The sequence below is a fragment of the Myotis davidii genome, unplaced genomic scaffold, assembly GCF_000327345.1.
Source record: "Myotis davidii unplaced genomic scaffold, ASM32734v1 scaffold134, whole genome shotgun sequence".
NCBI classification, from domain to species: Eukaryota; Metazoa; Chordata; class Mammalia; order Chiroptera; family Vespertilionidae; genus Myotis; species Myotis davidii.
Genome location: NW_006288853.1, coordinates 4,997,402 through 5,014,513, shown reverse-complemented (window position 1 = coordinate 5,014,513; position 17,112 = coordinate 4,997,402). Strand labels below are relative to the sequence as shown.

Genomic DNA, 17,112 nt, shown 5'->3' with positions numbered 1-17,112 from the left:
ACCTCCCCCCGCCCACCCCGGGCGCCTGGACGGTCTGCCCCGAGACCGGCTTCTCACTCGCTCCGGGAGCCTCTTCGCTCGCTTGTGACATCCCGGGCGGACTGTCTCGTCGCAGCTCCCCACATCCAGCTTCCAGTGAGGTCCCCACCCCACTGGTCCCAAAGAGAAGGGCAGGACGCAGGCCTGGCCACTGGCTTCCATCTGCACAGCCTTTTTCTAGTCTCGGGGGCACGGAAGCCTTGCCCTTATCACTCATCAGTGCTCTCCTGGATTTGGTTCTGTTTATATGACGTCTGGCCTTTCCCCTTAAAGGCCTTGGTTTTCTTAAATCAAAAGCCAATGATGGACTTCTTTTCTCTCTGCCTTAAGAAGCAAGTGTAGGCCAATCAACAGCTGCCTCGGGTGTCATTTTCTGGTTCAGTTTGTCAGCACTGGGAGGAGTGGCTTTTGAGAAGATGAAAAGCAATACCAAGGGTAGAGGGAAATATCAGAGAGTATTTTAGTATTTTTTTATAGCGTGCTTCTGTCACACAAAGGACTTGGGTTGCCAGATCTTTGTCCTATAGAGGAAGGCATGTCTCAGAAGTAAGGGGCTTCTCCAGTATCACACAGCTAGGAATTGGGGATTCTGGGACCCTATCAATATTTGCTGAAGAAATAAAATGAACCTGGCGAGCAGCAGCCAGCCTCCTGATCGTCTTGCCCACGTTATGAAATTGAGAAGGGAGCACTAGCAGAGAGGCGGCCTGGGATGCCTGCACTTTCCTGCCTCCTGACTCTGCATGTTGATCTTTTGCCCTCTCTGCCAGGACTCCTGAGAAAACCTGCTGGAGGAGCCCAGGAAGTAAATCACACCCCGTTCGAGGAGAGCAGGGTGGGGTCGGGCCCCCCAGCTCTCAGAACTCTGGGGGCTCAGGAGCAGGCAGCCAAGAGTGGAGGGTAACATAGCTTGTGGAGAGCTTCCTGCCAGCAGGCCTCCTGGGCCAGTTCGGGGCTTTGATGGCTGTCCTTCCTGGGCTCTGGCCCTGGAATTTGCTCAGGCAGAAGAGTCACCAGCTGCATATTTGTAATATTTCTGATATTCCGGAAAGCGTGTGTGCCTCGTGCTTCTCTGTAAACCTCACCTTGTGCCCTCTCTGGCCCTGCACACTGAGCCGACAACAACCTGCAGTTAATTTTGGCCTGGAATGGGGAAATCTTGGCTAGAAAAATACAATAGGTAGTATTGTCCACACTCGCTATGTGAGGTTTGAACTTATTCCAGATGCTCATTCAGTGCAGCTGACGTTTTCGTTTTGTTTGCAGAGTCCTCTGCTTGGCACTAAGTGGGTTAGCAGGGCTGGTAAGAAATGACCCTTTGCCTCAAGGAGCTTACGATCTAGTGAGGGAGACACAGTACGGAACAGATAGTATGGTGAGCCATAAAACAGTAATTGTGACTAAACAAAAATTAAGCAGTGTCAGATGCTGAGGGCTTAAGTGTTTGAACTGTACTTTGGAGGAGGGGAGGAGACTTGGAAAAGGGCATGCTGGGAGACATGGGGCTGGAAGTTGTAAGGGTTGGAGGAAGAGATTGAGTGTAGCAAGATTTGGAGGCTGTGGGGGTAGTAATTTGATCATAGAGAGAATTAAGTTTGGAACATAGAATGGGGCCAGATTGTGTAGATCCTGTCCTATGCTGCCTGGGATATTCACTCTGTAGTTAGTGAAAAAACCATGGACGTTTAGATGGCAGGAAGACGATAAAGGTATTTTTCTTAGGAGAGAACAGGGTGAAGTGTCAGTAAGAGGAAGGAGAGACTCCAGGCAGAAACTGGTTGGGAGAGAGTTGCACTGAGTAGGTGAGGAGCTCTGAGGGCTGAGATAAATGCAGTCTGGAGGAGGAGGAGGTCCCTGTGTGGAGCCACCAAGCCTGGTGTGAGAAAGGGGTGCTAAGGAGAAACGGGCGCTCAGAATCCAAGCCTGTGTGCCTGGACAGACGGTACGGCCAAGGAACATGGTGGGAAGAGATGGGCAGAGTCTGAAGTGCCGGTGGATTGTTGCTGGTGGGCTGTTCAAAGGAGCTTATAGCTTGGAGCTCAGGAGAGAGAGCTTGAGGTTCTAGCTGAAAGTTGGTCTCAGTGTGACCGAGCGTATGGGAGTTGTGCTGGCTGAAGTCACTGTGGGAAAGTGTGGAACATGTAGAGGAGGTTGCTGCTGGCACACCCGTAGCCATAGAGTGAGATGGAGCAACCACAGGAAGAGGCGGTCCCAGGAGAGAGCAGCTGCCAGGTAGCCATGGAGCAGTGTGCCGAGGAGGTGGTGAGCAGCACTGTCAGTTGCTGCAGCGGCCACATGGGAAAAGGACAAGCTGAGAAATGAAAGGGAAGGATCGAGAGCATGGAAGGGAAGTGGAAGGACAGAAAGAGGGAAGGGTTAGGGTGAGGAGGCTCAGAGCAACCTGGAAGGGTCAAAGAACCTCACAGTGAAAAGACATGAGGGGCCCTGGCCGGTGTGGGTCAGTTAGTTGGAGCATCGCCCCATGCATCGAAGGGTCTCCGGTTTGATTCCCGGCCAGGGCATGGACCCAGGTTGTAGGTTTGATTCTTAGTTGCGGCATATGCAGAACGCAACCCATTGATGTTTCTCTCTCTCCCTCTCCCTTCCTTTCTCTCTGAAATCAGTAAAAACATATCCTCAGGTAATGATTTAGAAGAAAAAAAGAAAAGATATGAGGGGACTTGGAACCCGTGCTGCAGGAAGTGGGGTGGTGAGGCACCAAGGGCTGGATGTACTGAGGAGCAGTAGGCAGGCCCTAAGCTGGGATGCCACTGGGCAGGGCTAGTGGAGCTCCTCAGCCCCTTTCTGGGACTCTCTGTTCGGTGCCTGGCACCCTTGGAGACATTGGCTTTGCCTGAGGCTTAGGAATCTTGGTAGAAGGTCCCAGGGAGCTGAGGAGAACATCTGTAGGCCTCCGTTTCCCCAGCATACAAAGAAAGCGTTGGCCTGAACGATCTTGCAGCTCAGGCTGCCTGAACTCGTATAAGATGGCTGGTTCTGGGTCCAGGCTACGTCAGGAGGGCCAAGGTGGGAAGGCCACACAGGGACAGGGAAGGACTTGTCGAGAGATCCTGGCACTCAGGGTCTAGGACAGAGATGTTCTATACTGGTGAGGTCTAGGGTGGGGTTGGCCATTCAAGTCGGTCAGCCATCATGAACCTCACTGTGTGCTCAACGCTTCCACTCACCTGATTTCACTGAGTCTTTTTACCCCTCAGAGCAGCCCTGTGAAGGTGGAGATCCTATCTTCACTGAGGAATTAGATAACCTGACAAGGCTACATGGTAATTAGCAAAAGAACCTGCCTGCCTAGCTCCACTCCCAGACTCTCCCTACTCTGGCCTCCCTTTCCCAGCGCACTTTGAACACTACAGGTCCCTAGAGCCTGGGAAGAAAAGTAACAGGTAACACTATTTGCTGGAAATTGGGTAAAGTTCTTTAAATGCATTTACTCATTTACTCTATTAACTCTTGAGGGAGATGCAGCTTTACGAGGGGAAGCTAAGTTAACATGTCCGAGATGACCTTGCTCGCAAGTGGCAGAGCCGGGTTTGAACCTGGCAGCCTGACTCTCCAGCCTGGGGGTGAGGTGGGGCCACTGCTGGTGGCTTTGGCTATAGAAATGCTTCCACCTCTACCTCAGCTGCCCCCTCTCCACCCCAGCTCTGTTTCATCTCCCAACTCCCTTCTTTTTAAGTGTCTGCTTGCTTCACTGGGAAGGGCAGAGTCGGGATTTGAACGCAGCCATGTCTAATTCCAGATTCTCATCCAGCTGTTCCAGCTCTACTCTCCTGTGACCTTCTCCTGTCAGCACTGTGCCAGTGAGGGGTGTGGCAGTGAGTCAGGAGGAGCCAGTCACATCCCACGGGCCTGAGAGGGGGCGTCCGGGCCACCAGAGAGGCCTGCTTGTCAGCCACCAGGAATCTTCCATTCCCAACTCAAGCAGGAACCTTCTGTCTGACCCAGAGCACATCTGCTTCCCTTTGGGCTCTCTTTCTGCAGCAGAGAGAACAGAGTGGCTGACTCCATGTAACTGCCCCGGAATCTTCCAGAATCTTCCCTGCGAAGTACTAGAGAGAGTCCCATCTCCTAGCTCACTAGTCGGCAAACTGCGGCTCGCGAGCCACATGCGGCTCTTTGGCCCCTTGAGTGTGGCTTTTCCACAAAATACCAACTTCTGCGCATGGGCCATGAAGTTTCAATCGCACTGTATGTGCGTGCCCGCACGTGGTATTTGGTGGAAGAGCCACACTCAAGGAGCCAAAGAGCCACATGTGGCTCACAAGCCGCAGTTTGCCGACCACGGTCCTAGCTGATAAGCCTGGACCACGGGGGCTTCCAGAGAAATTGAAATAAGCAACTTCTTTAAAAGCCCTAAAAAAAATAAATAAATAAAAAATCCCTAGCAAACCAAGCTCCCTCCCTCCGTCCATCTTTTTTTTTTTTAATATATTTTATTGATTTTTTACAGAGAGGAAGGGAGAGGGATAGAGAGTTAGAAACATCTAAGAGAGAGAAACATCGATCAGCTGCCTCCTGCACACCTCCCACTGGGGATGTGCCCACAACCCAGGCACATGCCCTTGACCGGAATCGAACCTGGGACCCTTCAGTCCGCAGGCCAGCGCTCCATCCACTGAGCCAAACCGGTCACGGTTCCATCTGTCTTGATCAGCATCTCTTCATCTGTCGGTTCTCTGCATTGCCATCCCCCGGTGCCTGGCGTGGACCTGGCATCTGGGACAACCTGAAACGTCATGGTCACGTCTGGTCCAAAGCCTGCTGAGTGCTGAGGCTGCCTTCCTACGCCTTGGGACCCCCAGTCCCCACCACCGCGGGCCCCCTCATCTTCCTGGCCAGCTCACTCATCAGCCCAGGTCATAATATTAGCAGCTACTCATTTTGAACTTTACTCTGTTAGTCTCCCTGCTGCATGCTTGCACACGTGGTCTCATTTCATCTCGTACCCCATTGTGAGGAAACAGAGTCAGAAAGGTCCGCAGATGGACCAGGGTCACACAACAGGATTTAGCTGAGCTGAGGTTTGAAACCTGGGTCTTGATTTCTTTCTTTCTTTTTTTAAATTGATTTGAGAGAGAGAGAGTGATTTGTTATTCCACTTATTTGCATTCATGGGTTGATTCTTGTATGTGCCCTGACTGGGGATTGAACCCACCATGTTGGCATATGGGGACGATGCTCTAACCAACTGAGCTACCAGCCAGGGCAGAACCTGGATTTCGCTTCTCTTCTGGAAGGGGCTCCCCTGCCAGATTTGTGTCTGGGATAGCAGCATGGTGAAGGGCAAGGTACCATGAGCTGGACATCCTGGGGTTCAAGTGCTGCATACCAGCTTGTGCAGCCAGGGGCAAGCTGATCAGACACAGCCCCTCTGTATAATGGCGGTGGTGGTAGTAAGACCTCCCTTTAAGGCCGTTGTGAAGACTAAATGAGCTAATACATGCCGAGCACTGTGTCTGGTCCTGCCTGACACAGTGAGACTCATCGCCATTGCTCCTCTCAGAGTGCGCGCCCAGGGTTTGCTATGGGACCCCTGCACCTCCCTCCTGTGGGCAGGCCCGGTTGTCAGCTCCTGTGTATGGATTTCACAGCTGCTGACTCGTGAGATCGTGAATTTGCTGCAACGAAGACAGCGGTGGCTCAGGGCACACTGTTCACTTGAGTCCCGGTGTCCTGCTCAGGCCCCTGGGTGAGACCCAGGTGCTGACACCCAGCACAGTGCCCTGAGCCAGCAAGGCCTGTCCCTCCTCCGCACAGAGGTGCCCTGGGCCCCTGCGGTGGTCGATGCCTGGTTTCCCAGGACACTGAACCCCGGGCCTGATGGGGTTCAGAACTGGCTTTGTGCCTGAAATAAATGGGCGCAGGAGACTTCCAACTTGAGTGTGAATAACCTTGACCCTGTCTGAGGGAAACAGCTGTGCCCTCTATAGGCTCTGACATGGCCAGCCATTTGAAAAAGTAAAAACAGCAGATGTTTATCCTGGCCCCCTGGGCACGCTGGGTGCCCCCACTCCTGCCCAGGGCTAAGCGCAGGCCTCCAGGAGGGTCCCCATTGCAAAGCACTTCGCCATCTCAGCTCTTAACAGAAGATGGCTGTTGAACACACTACTTTGGGATTTAAAAAATCTGAAGTATTAATAGTTTATTTTTGGGAACAGTAAAAAAGAAAAAAATAGTTGGTTTTTATGCTGAGTTTAAAGTGACCTATATATACCCTGCTGGCTCCTGAGGACTGATCCTAAGAGTGCGTGGCCCCCACAGGGTGAAGTCAGGCAAGAAGCCAGTGGCTCCGCTGGGAGAATAAGCCGGCGGGTGTGTGGGGCCCTGGCCTCCCCCGGGGCCAGGTGGCCCCGCAGCCGTGACATGTGGCCTTGCCGGAGCAGGAGCCCTGATTGGTGGCCTTGCCTTGCACAGCCCTGATCGAGTCCCTCAACCAGAAACCACAGTCTGCCGGTGACCAGCCCCCACCCACAGACACGACCCACGCGACCCACAGGAAAGCGAGTGGGTCCGACGCCCCCTCGGCCAACGGGGAAGCTGGAGGAGGAGGCGAGCCCACCAAGGGCTACACGGCGGACCAGGTGGCAGCTGTGAAGAGGTAGAAGGCTGGCCTGGTGGCAGGGCGGGCTGGAGGGGGTGGGAAGTTTCAGGTCTAGAGCAGGCCTTGCGCCCTGTGCGTCCTCCACCTCTGCCTGTGGCCTGGGCGGGCCCTGGGACTGGCTTGAATGGAGCGGGTCCGAGCGGCCAGGCTCACCGGACCCACTCCTTATTCCCACAAGGCCCTGGAGTACAGTGTGGGAATCCGAGCTCCACTGTCCCCTCCCCCGAGACGGCCCACAGCAGGGGCTGAAATGCTGACACCGCGGGCTTCCTCTGCTGCTGGCCCAGTGGGCCTGGCCTCCTCACACAGCTCTGTTTGTCAGACAGAGATGGGGCATGGTCTCCCCCCAGGATTCTCCCCCAACCCACAGCCCCACCCCCAACAAAGACCCTTTCAGACCAGAGCCTGTGGGGTGGACTGGAGACAGGAGACAGTGATCTCTCCAAGGCTTGGGCAGGCCCTCGGAGCAGCTCACGTCCAGGCCGAGCGGCCCAGCCAAGCTTTCTTTTCTCCCCTCTCACTGGCCCTGGGACCTCCGAGGCCGTTCCCACGGTCCGGGCCGCTAGCGAAGACATCAGCAAGCTTCAGTGCTGGGTTCAGCCTGCGGAGCCGTGGCACGATGGTAGTTTGTCGTAAAAACGTGCCGGGTTTACATTATTATTCTTTTCTTTTTTTAATATATTTTACTGATTTTTACAGAGAGGAAGGGAGAGGGATAGAGAGTTAGAAACATCGATCAGCTGCTTCCTGGACACCCCCGACTGGGGATGTGCCCGCAACCAGGATACATGCCCTTGACCGGAATCGATCCGGGGACCCTTGAGTCCGCAGGCCGACGATCTATCTACTGAGCCAAACCGGTTAGGGCAGATTTACATTATTCTGACCAAATAGGGTTTTGACCGGACAAGCCTATCGGTTGTAGCAATAGAAACTGACTGTGGGGAGTTAGGAGTGCCTGGAAAAGTTCAAGAATCAGGGTCTCTTCAGGGCCCTGATGGGGTGAGCAGACCTGCCAGGGCCTTTATTTTTATTTTTATTTTTTTAAAATATATTTATTGATTTTTTACAGAGAGGAAGGGAGAGGGATAGAGAGTTAGAAATGTCAATGAGAGAGAAGCATCGATCAGCTGCCTCCTGCACACCCCTTACTGGGGATGAGCCTGCAACCAAGGTACATGCCCTTGACTGGAATCGAACCAGGGACCCTTCAGTCCCCAGGCTGAAGCTCTTTCCACTGAGCCAAACCAGCTAGGGCTGCCATGACCTTTATGTTGCCCATTCAAGACTCAAATTGTGAGAAGAGGAGATAGCTGGCCACGCTTGGGCACACCTGCCCTGGGGCAGAGGCCGGTGATTGGCAGTCCTTATGAGGTCCCCTGCAGGGAGGGTGCTGTTAGCAAAGGGAAGTGGTTCCTGGTCTGGCAGACACAGCAGCGGCCCCTCTTAAGCCCTAAATGTATTCTTGGTGTTCCTCTGGGCCCTGCTCAGATCCCCATCCCAGTCGGAGCTTCCTGGGGCTCCCTAACCCCACAGCCTGACAGGGTGTGCCCCTTGCCTGCTCAGAGCTGTGTGCTCGGGCTGCTGCTCTGCGCCCACCTCCCCTCATGGCCCCAGGCCCATGGGGAGCCCCCACCACACCTGTGTCCCTCCCCCAGGGTCAAGCAGTGTAAAGACTACTATGAGATCCTGGGCGTGAGCAGAGGGGCCTCGGAGGAGGACCTGAAGAAGGCCTACCGCAAACTGGCCCTCAAGTTCCACCCAGACAAGAACCATGCACCTGGCGCCACCGAAGCTTTCAAAGGTAAACCAGCCCTGGCGTCCTGGCACTTCAGTGTTTGTGTCTCGTCCTTGGAAGAGATGAGGGACTTTCCCAGGAGGCCCCCTTGGGCCCAAGTCCTACGGCTCAGGGGCTGCCTCCTGGGAGAAGGTCCTCTAGCCACCTCCAGCCACAGGGCCTGTCGGAGATCCGATCAGATGGCACCCTCCTGCCTCCCCTGCCTCCTCGTCCCCTGGGGCTAGAGGAGGGGGCGGAGGTGGAAGAGGCCCAGGGGCTCCTTGGGGCCAGTCCTGCATGGAGCAGTCTGCAGGCGTCACCCTGCTGCCTGTCAGTCAGCCCAGAGGAAGCGAGTGGGAGAAGGGAAGCAAGCGGCTGTGGTTTGTGTGTCTGCAGCCTGACCTCTGCCTGCAGCGCAGCCCACCCGGCCTTGGGAGGAGGCTGGCGTTCTCCTTGTTCCCAGGGGTCCAGCTTCTGCAGCAGGTGCAGCTCTGACCCACTCTGTGAGAGAGGGAGCAAGAGACTCGGGAGGCCCGAGCTGGGGTTCTCTGGAGCCCAGGCTCCCCACCTGGGAGCTCTGCTGGAGGCCCCAGTGCCAGGCAGAGGAACGGCAGCTGGGACCTGGACCCCAGGGAAGAGAGAGCTCCTCGCCTGGAGCCTTGCCCTGCCATCCCCCTGGCTTCCCGTTTGCCAGTGGGCATCATGTATCTGCTTGGCCCTGAGGTTGCACTGTGACCTCCACAAAGAAAGGCCCCATCCATCCACGGGCACCTCAGGAGAGGAATGGGGGAGGGGGGACAGAGGGGGTGGTTTTCATAAAAGCAAAGAGCAGACTGGAAGCGAGACCCCCTGAGTTTGCTTCCTGCTCTGCGACATCAGAGTCTGTGGCCGACACTCGGCCTTTCTGGCCTGTTTTCCTGCTGGTAACATGGAGATGGGCTGCTGTTAGGAGTAGCTGGGATAATGCCCACAAAGGGCCTGGCGTGTAGAAAAGGTGGGACTCTCATCATGCCGTGGGGAGTGAGGAGCCTGAGTGAGTCCCCAGGCTGCCGCATTCACTGCGAGGTGTTCCTGCCCGCCACCCCGCACGCTGCCCGCCACCCCCACGCTGGCCCAAGGACACCTGCCTCCTCAGCAGCCTCGAAGGCCTGCAGGAAGTGAGCTGTAGGGTGCGTGTCACCCACACGCCCAGCATCCCCAGGCCTGACCCTCTGCCTCCTTTCCAGCCATTGGCACAGCATATGCAGTCCTTAGCAACCCAGAGAAAAGGAAGCAGTATGACCAGTTTGGTGATGACAAGAGCCAGGCGGCCCGCCACGGCCATGGGCACGGGGACTTCCACCGTGGCTTCGAGGCTGACATCTCCCCGGAAGACCTCTTCAACATGTTCTTTGGCGGTGGCTTCCCATCCAGTAAGTCCCCTACCTCCCTCCCCACAGCCCGGCCTCACCAGGTGGTGGTGGGAGATCGGATGCAAGCCACTGCCTTTCCCGGCAGCCCCTCCTGACTCAGCCCCTCTCATCGCAGGTAACGTCCACGTCTACAGCAACGGCCGGATGCGCTATAACTACCAGCAGAGGCAGGACCGCAGGGAGAACCAGGGTGACGTGAGTGAGGAAGGGGCTGGGAGCGGAGGGGAGGGGGGCCTGGAGGGGCAGAGACAGGCTCAGCCGTCTATTCTGGGTGGCAGCGGTCCCACAGCCTCAGCGGAGGAGCCATCTTGGGCTTCCCTTGCCATTCTGCTGAGCGACACCAGAGGGAGCCACACTCCACGTTGCCCAGAGGAGTGGGCCTTCGATGGCCTCATTTGGAGAATGTAATGCAGAATGCTTTCCACCTACAGGCAGTTTGGGTGTGAACAGCCTTTGTGCAGTTCATTTGTTCATAAGGCCAACATTTTCCAAGCAGTGGAAAATTAAGCTTCATGGAAGAATTGTCAAGGATAACAATATTGGTGCTGACTCTTGTCTTTTCAGCACTGAAAAAAAATGTATGTAAAAGCTATAGCAAGACAATGCTTCCAGCACACTTTGAATGCCACAGAACAGCTAGCCAACTGAAATTAAAGCTGTGCACAGCTGCAGAGCATTTAAGATTAGGACAGTGTGGCCTTATGTTTTTGTTTGTTTATCTTTAAACTTTAATTTTGTGTATATTTAACATACAGAAGAGTTTTTAAATTACAAATTGTCACAAGGTGAACTTGTGAACTTTACTTTTCTTTATAGTTTTTTAATTGGCAGTTTGTAAATTGGTAAAAGATCCGTATGGTTTAACATTCAAAAAGGTCTGTGTCGTGAAAGCCTCCCTCCAGCTCCGCCCCCCATTTCTGGAGGCAGCCACTTTGCTCATTTTTTGGCCTTCTTTCCCCAATGTCTTTAACACCAATGGCTGTTTTGTTTTTATCTGGGGAAGGTGGCAGATGGAGGGGCCTCTGTATTGGGGGGGGTTATGGGGAGGGAAGGGAGAGAGTGGCGTCATGGCCTGGTTGGTAGTAACTGCCTCCTGCCACCTGGGCTCCACTGAGTTGGGGGAGCTGGTGGTGATTGTGGCCGATGCCGAACCCTCACCCAGGGCGGGCTTGGGTGACCATTGGCTCTTCCCTCCAGGGCGGACTGGGGGTATTTGTCCAGCTGATGCCCATCCTCATCCTCATCCTCGTGTCGGCTCTCAGCCAGCTCATGGTCTCCAGCCCACCCTACAGTCTGAGCCCAAGGCCGTGAGTACCTGTGGCTGCGGGGGAGGCCGGGTGGGGGCAGATGGGGACTTGGTGGAGTTTCAGCCACCATTGGGCCTTCCTTCCCCTCCTGCAGGCTCTTGGTCATAAAGCAGAAAGCGGCTTAGCTCAGGGAAATACATTTTCCCTGTTGAGCAGAAGTTCTTGATCTTTTTAGGATCAGGGCCCCCTAAGAAAATGCAGCGAAAACTGCAGATCTTACCCTAGTACAGCGGTTCTCAACCTGTGGGTCGCGATCCCTTTGGCGTCACCTAAGACCATTGGAAAACACATACATAATTACATATTGTTTTTGTGATTAATCACTATGCTTTAATTATATTCAATTTGTAACAGTGAAATTGGGGGTCACCACAACATGAGGAACTGTATTAAAGGGTCGCGGCATTAGGAAGGTTGAGAACCACTGCCCTAGAACCTTGTACCTACACACTTTTGCATATCATTCAACAGGCTTCATGACTCCCCACTCCCCCCTCCCCCATCTCATCTGCTGGCCTTGAGATCAGAATCTGCTCTGAGGTTCAGGGTGGGGGCTGTAGAGTCAGATGGAGCAAGGGTGGCTTTGAATTCCAGCTCCTCTACTAAGCAGTTGTGTGACCCTGGACAAGTTAAGTAACTTCTCTCAGCCTTGGTTTCCTTATCTGTAAAATGGGAACATCTGCCTGCATGTGAAAATAAAATGAGTAATACACATAAAATGCTGGGCTCGTTGGAAATGCTCAACAGTATTTGTTGAACAAACTTATGGTCCCAACTGCCAGTAGTGAACTTGGGCAACTTATTTGACCCTTTAAGGTGTCAGCACCCCTTGCCTATTTCTAGCACCTGACAGTGTCTGATACAAAGCGAGCACTTAACTTCTATGCGTGGAAGCCCTCTGCTCCCACCTAGCGGCGTGGCCCTGGCTGGGAACCTGGCAGCATCCTCTCGGCCAGCAGGGGGCAGAGTCGGGCCACTGGGTCCACACCAGCCTGCACTGTCCTCTGGCCGGTGGCAGGCTTTCCTCTGCAGCTGGAGCGATGACAGGCGCAGTGGGCAGGCAGGGGCGTCCTCCTGGAGCACCGACTCCTGTCTGTATTGAGGCTCTTCCCACAGCCTGTGAGCCTGCGGTTGGAGCTGGAAAGATACAGCTCTTTGGAATCGGAAGGTTGTTTCTAAGCCTCTAGACTGGGAGCTCCTGGCTAGGCAGGCAGGCCCTCAGCAGGGATTGGAGGCACAGGTTGCTCAAGTCACACAGCTCGTCAGAGAGGGAGCCCAGACTCACTCCAGGTTCCTGCTTCCCTGACTGGGGCCTCTCAGGAAGGGGCGTCTCCCCAGTGTCCCCCAAGTCCACGGGGTAAACAGGGAGCCTGTGGAGGGCTGGCCGTGGGCTGGGCAATTCGTGCAGGAGGGACACCCCACTTCGAGTGTGTGCAAGTTCCTGCGCTAGTGTGGGAGGGCCGTAACTACTCCTGTGGCCTGGGTGCCCCCATCAGGGGCCTCGCCATCCCCAGAGCTGCCCTGGGCCTGGGGCCCGTGCCCACTTGGTGCCCGGTGTACTCCTGGCAGGTCGGTGGGCCACGTTCACAGGCGCGTCACTGACCACCTGAACGTCGTCTACTACGTGGCGGACACCTTCTCTGAGGAGTACACAGGCTCCAGCCTGAAGACGGTGGAGCGGAACGTGGAGGACGATTACATCGCCAACCTCCGAAACAACTGCTGGAAGGAGAAGCAGCAAAGTGAGTGTGCGTGTGCGGGCACAGGGAGCTCGAGAACAGAGGAGAAAGCCCGACTCGCCCGGTGATTTGTGGGCCCTGCACCTGGCACTGCCCTGTGCCAGCCGCCTCCCAGCCCAAAGCCAGGTTCCACCCCGTTTCCCTGGAGACGCCCTCCCGGTCCTGTAAGGCGCTGCAGTCCGCCTGTCGTTCGGCTGCCAGAGGCACCTGTGTCGACAGAGATTGGAGCACCCACTGATTGGACATCGGCTCTATCTGTGGACCTTGGGGAGGCCGGACTAGGAGGACGGGCTCTGACCTTGGCCGGCCTCACCCCCACTCTCTAGAAAGGGGCCACTGTCCCCGCCCCAAGTTGGGACCAGTCTTTGCTCCTTCAGGGTCCTCCCTAAAGGTCCTCTGTCCCAGCTCCTGGGCCTGTCCCAGCCTTCCCTCAATCCCAGACCAGACAGGGGCCCTGGCGGCGGCAGGAGGTACCGGGAGTGCCCTAACCCTGCCCCGTTGCTTTGCAGAGGAAGGCTTGTTGTACCGGGCCCGCTACTTCGGCGACACCGATATGTACCACAAAGCACAGAGGATGAGCACCCCAAGCTGTAACCGCCTGTCAGAGGTGCAGGCCTCCCTGCATGGATAGTCCTGGGCCAGCCACACGACCGAGGTCCAAGTATGAGCCAGGGCCGCCTCTGCCCTGCAACTCCCAGCAGCTCTGGCCCTGGTCATGAGGCCTCGGAGGGTGGGAGGGAGAGGGGGAGGCCTCTGTGATGGCACAGACGCCTTGTCCCCAGCCTGACCTCCAGCTGCAGAGTTCGGGCAGCTCGGGGGTGTGCTTGGAGACTGAGGTCTGCTTCCGGCCTGTACTCTTCCCCCCCGTCCCCCTACTCCCTGGCTCTGGGGCTGGAGCTGTGGGGTCCCCAAGCAGAAGGGGAGCCCGAGGCTGCCGCTGAGAGCCACTGGTGCCTCCTTGGTGTGCTCCAGCCATCTGGTCACCACGGCCCTTCCCCCAGTGCCGCAGACTATTGTCTGCACCCTGGTGTTAAGCCACCAAATACCCCTGGGCCCACGGGAGCCCCCACAGGGAGAGCCAGGTGGGAACGGGCGGGCCAGGAGCCCTGCCTCTGCCTCTGCTCTCCGGGCAGTGGGACATGGAACAAGATGGGAGCCCAGCAATGGGCAGGAGGAGCCATCAGGCTGGGGCAGGAGAGGCCTGTGCATCTGACCGCTCCCTCTGGCAGGAGCAGGGGCTGGCTCTCTGTGTCGCTCTCGTCTGTCGGTCCGTCACTGTCTCTCTTGTCTGTCTGTCACTGTCTCTCATGCTACTGCGCCTGCCGCCTGGAAGCCACAGGGATCCGCCGCCCAGGCTTCTCACCTGTGGCCTGAAAAAGGGAACAGGAGGCCATGAGTTTAGGGTCGAATGCAGAGCCCTCAGCACAGGGGTGGGGGAATGAGAGCTGCTGGTATCTGACCACCAGCCTCCTGTGCCCCTGCGTGTGGGTAGCGGGCTCTGCTTCCGGCATTGCCAGAGGGGACAGCTTGGATCAAGCCCCAAGGAGTGTGGGTGGGGCCGGGAAAGTTCCTTTTCGTGTCGGTGCCTTGTCCATCCCTTTGCCTGTGTGCCCTCAGCAGAGATCCAGGTACAGACTCTCTGCTTTGAGGCTGTTTGCTTGTGCCTCCAGGAGAGTGGAACAGACGGCAGGAGGGCAGTCGGGTGCAGCTCAGGTGGGAAAGACAGAGGCGAGGAGGGCTGCCTGTTCGTGTGGGCGAAGCTAGAGACCCCGGACACTTGACTGCGAGCTAACTGTCCCGCTCTCCTCCCCAGACCATGAAATCCCTGGAGAATTTTTGGTGACATGCACTGAGCCAAGGTGATGAACTGTATATTTAAGGAAAGACATAAAAAAGGAAAAAAAAAACATTAACATGGATTGGAGGCCGAACGCCACAAACTGTCCTCTCTCACCCAGTCACTGCAGAAAGCTCAGGACAGCCAGGACACCTGCACGGGCTGCTTCCCTTCCTCCAGGCCGGCCGCGCGCGGGCTCCACATCCCTCTCTCCTAGGATACAGAAACCATGGCAACAGAAGCAGAATGTAAAACTTAGCAAATGTCTCTGGGAAGGGCTGGGGGAGGGGACCCCACTGCCTCTCCCCCTCCCAGGAGCCACCACCAGTCCCCTCAGTGGAATCCAGTCAGAGGCGTAGGCCAAGGATAGAGAGGAGGAGGAGGAAAGAGACTTTCCAGAAATGTAATTTATAGATGCGCGTATATGTATATATATCTATTTATATGTAAATAGCACATATAAAGATATATATAGATATATAGTCTACTTTTTAAACTGCAGGGATTTGGTGAATTATTTAGCTGATTTCTTCCCTGATTTAGAAAACGGACTGTTTGGGGGAGGCAGCCTGGTCCTTCACAGGCTAGACCTTAGCCGTAGCTGACGGCGGAAGGAAAGTCGGTCAGAGCTTCTAACATTCCCCTCAACCCCAGCCTGGCTTGGATGGCAGCAGCAATCATGGTCGTGTGAATCTTAGGACACTGCTGAAGATTGCCAGGTTTACGGTTCAGCTGGAGGGGAGAAAGTGCCCTTAGGGCCAGGTACCAGGCCAGTGCTGGTCCTGGGAGAGGCCCCAGATGGCCCTCTGGGGTGAGACCACCCACCTCAAGCTCTGGCCAGCTCGATGGGCTCTGTCCTGATGCCCAGGCGCCCCCTGACCCCCTGACACCCAGAAGAGCAAGGCGGGAAGAGGGACCAGGTTCTGCCTAGCCACGCCCCCCCCCCTCCCCCGTCCCTGAGTGAGTCTTGCCTTATAGGTGCCACAGGGCACAGCTCCGTGTTGCCACTGGTTTTTCCTGAGTCGCGCGCCAAGGACTCCAGAAGGCTCTTTCTCCAAGAGCCAGCCAGCTGGTCCAGGCCCCCCAGGCGGCAGCTGACTCCTGAAAGCCAGCGCCTGTGGCCCCTCTGTCTCTGCCTCCATGGACATGAAGCCACCCAGCCTTCTCCTGCACTTGGGACAAAGGACGCATCCGAACAGAAGGGTTTCTCATCCTCACCTTCAAATGAGGATTTTTTTTTCTCCAAACAGCAGTTGCTGCCAGGGAGGGGGAGGGAGGTTGTATTTATCCCCGCAGTGTCGACTGGGTCTTTTGGACTTGCCATCGTCCTCCCGAATGGTCCTCTGGCGCTAGGTGTACCCTCCATCGAGCCTGCCACCTCCCAAAGCCTTACTCCCCCACCGGCCAGCGAGGAGGGCTCCCCCCTCCCGGAGTCCCCCTGGCTCTTTTTTTAAAGCCCCCACCAGACAGGGTTCTTTCTGGGAAAGGACGCTTGGTGAAGGAACGCCAGGTCTGGTTTCTGAACAAGATCCTGCCCTGTGATGGCACAGCCACCGGCCCCGAGAGATGTTAAGAGCAGGACGTGGGCAGGAGTGCCCGTCACGCAACCCTGGTGCTCCGGCCCACCGCCCGACGGCTGGCCTTGGTAGCTGTCCCCAGATGGGCTGAGCCATGTGCAATAAGAACAGAGATCCTAAAGGATCCCCCGAGAAGCTATGTACTTCTTGAATTAGAATTCTGAAATTGTACATCTATAAATAAGTTTATTATGTGATTGGCTGTGGTGGGTCTTCATTTATTATGTGATTGGCTGTGGTGGGCAAGGGGGCTAATGTTGGGGTGCGGGGGTTCCACGAGCACCTGTTGCTACTGACATCCCACAAGGAGGTCTTGGTGACGCGCCTGAATGTCCCCCTCACCCCTTGCCCCAGCCGACAGCCACTCGGGTCACCAGTGTGCCAGGGCTGACTGCGTCCAGGCAAAGGGTCAGGGACTCAAGCCAGGACCCTGGGGTCTCCCACGCCCCTGGGCGGGCAACTGGGCCATGATCACAACCTCTGCTTCTCCCAGCTCTTGCTTCCTCCCGCCCCTCGAACCCAGCTGTGAGCAAACGGTTCCGAATCTCCCTTCTCAGCCCCGGCTCTAGCTTCCCCCGTGCAGGGCCAGGGAACAGCTCTCCCGATCTCCACCTCTGGCTGCAGTCCTCCCGGCCATCCTTCCCGCACCACCCCCACAGCCCGTCCCCTCCCCCAGGAGGTCGGAAAAGTTAAAAAACGAGGCAGCTCCGGCGGGGCTTCCCGTGGAGGGAACGAACGGCAGATCTGCCCGGGCCTCCCAGAAACAGGGCCCCGCAGCCCTGACTGGCGGCCTGAGGCCCCT

At 56.1% G+C, this 17,112-nt stretch overlaps 1 protein-coding gene across 3 annotated transcripts in view; it reads left to right on the top strand.

The window, feature by feature from the left end:
- DNAJB12 (DnaJ heat shock protein family (Hsp40) member B12) overlaps positions 1-16,507 on the top strand; it is an 18,190-nt gene extending 1,683 nt beyond the window's left edge. The window contains exons 2-9 of one of the 3 annotated variants that reach the window (XM_006760953.2): positions 6,475-6,658; positions 8,320-8,465; positions 9,665-9,850; positions 9,966-10,045; positions 11,048-11,157; positions 12,727-12,899; positions 13,406-13,503; positions 14,710-16,507. In XM_006760953.2, the coding sequence (XP_006761016.1) occupies positions 6,475-6,658; positions 8,320-8,465; positions 9,665-9,850; positions 9,966-10,045; positions 11,048-11,157; positions 12,727-12,899; positions 13,406-13,503; positions 14,710-14,739 (1,007 nt within the window). In that variant the 3' untranslated portion in view covers positions 14,740-16,507. Of the gene's footprint in view, positions 1-6,474; positions 6,659-8,319; positions 8,466-9,664; positions 9,851-9,965; positions 10,046-11,047; positions 11,158-12,726; positions 12,900-13,405; positions 13,558-14,709 lie in introns of all 3 variants that reach the window. The other 2 variants (XM_006760955.2, XM_006760954.2) reach the window with 2 other exon arrangements.
- The last annotated feature ends 605 nt before the right edge of the window (positions 16,508-17,112 follow it).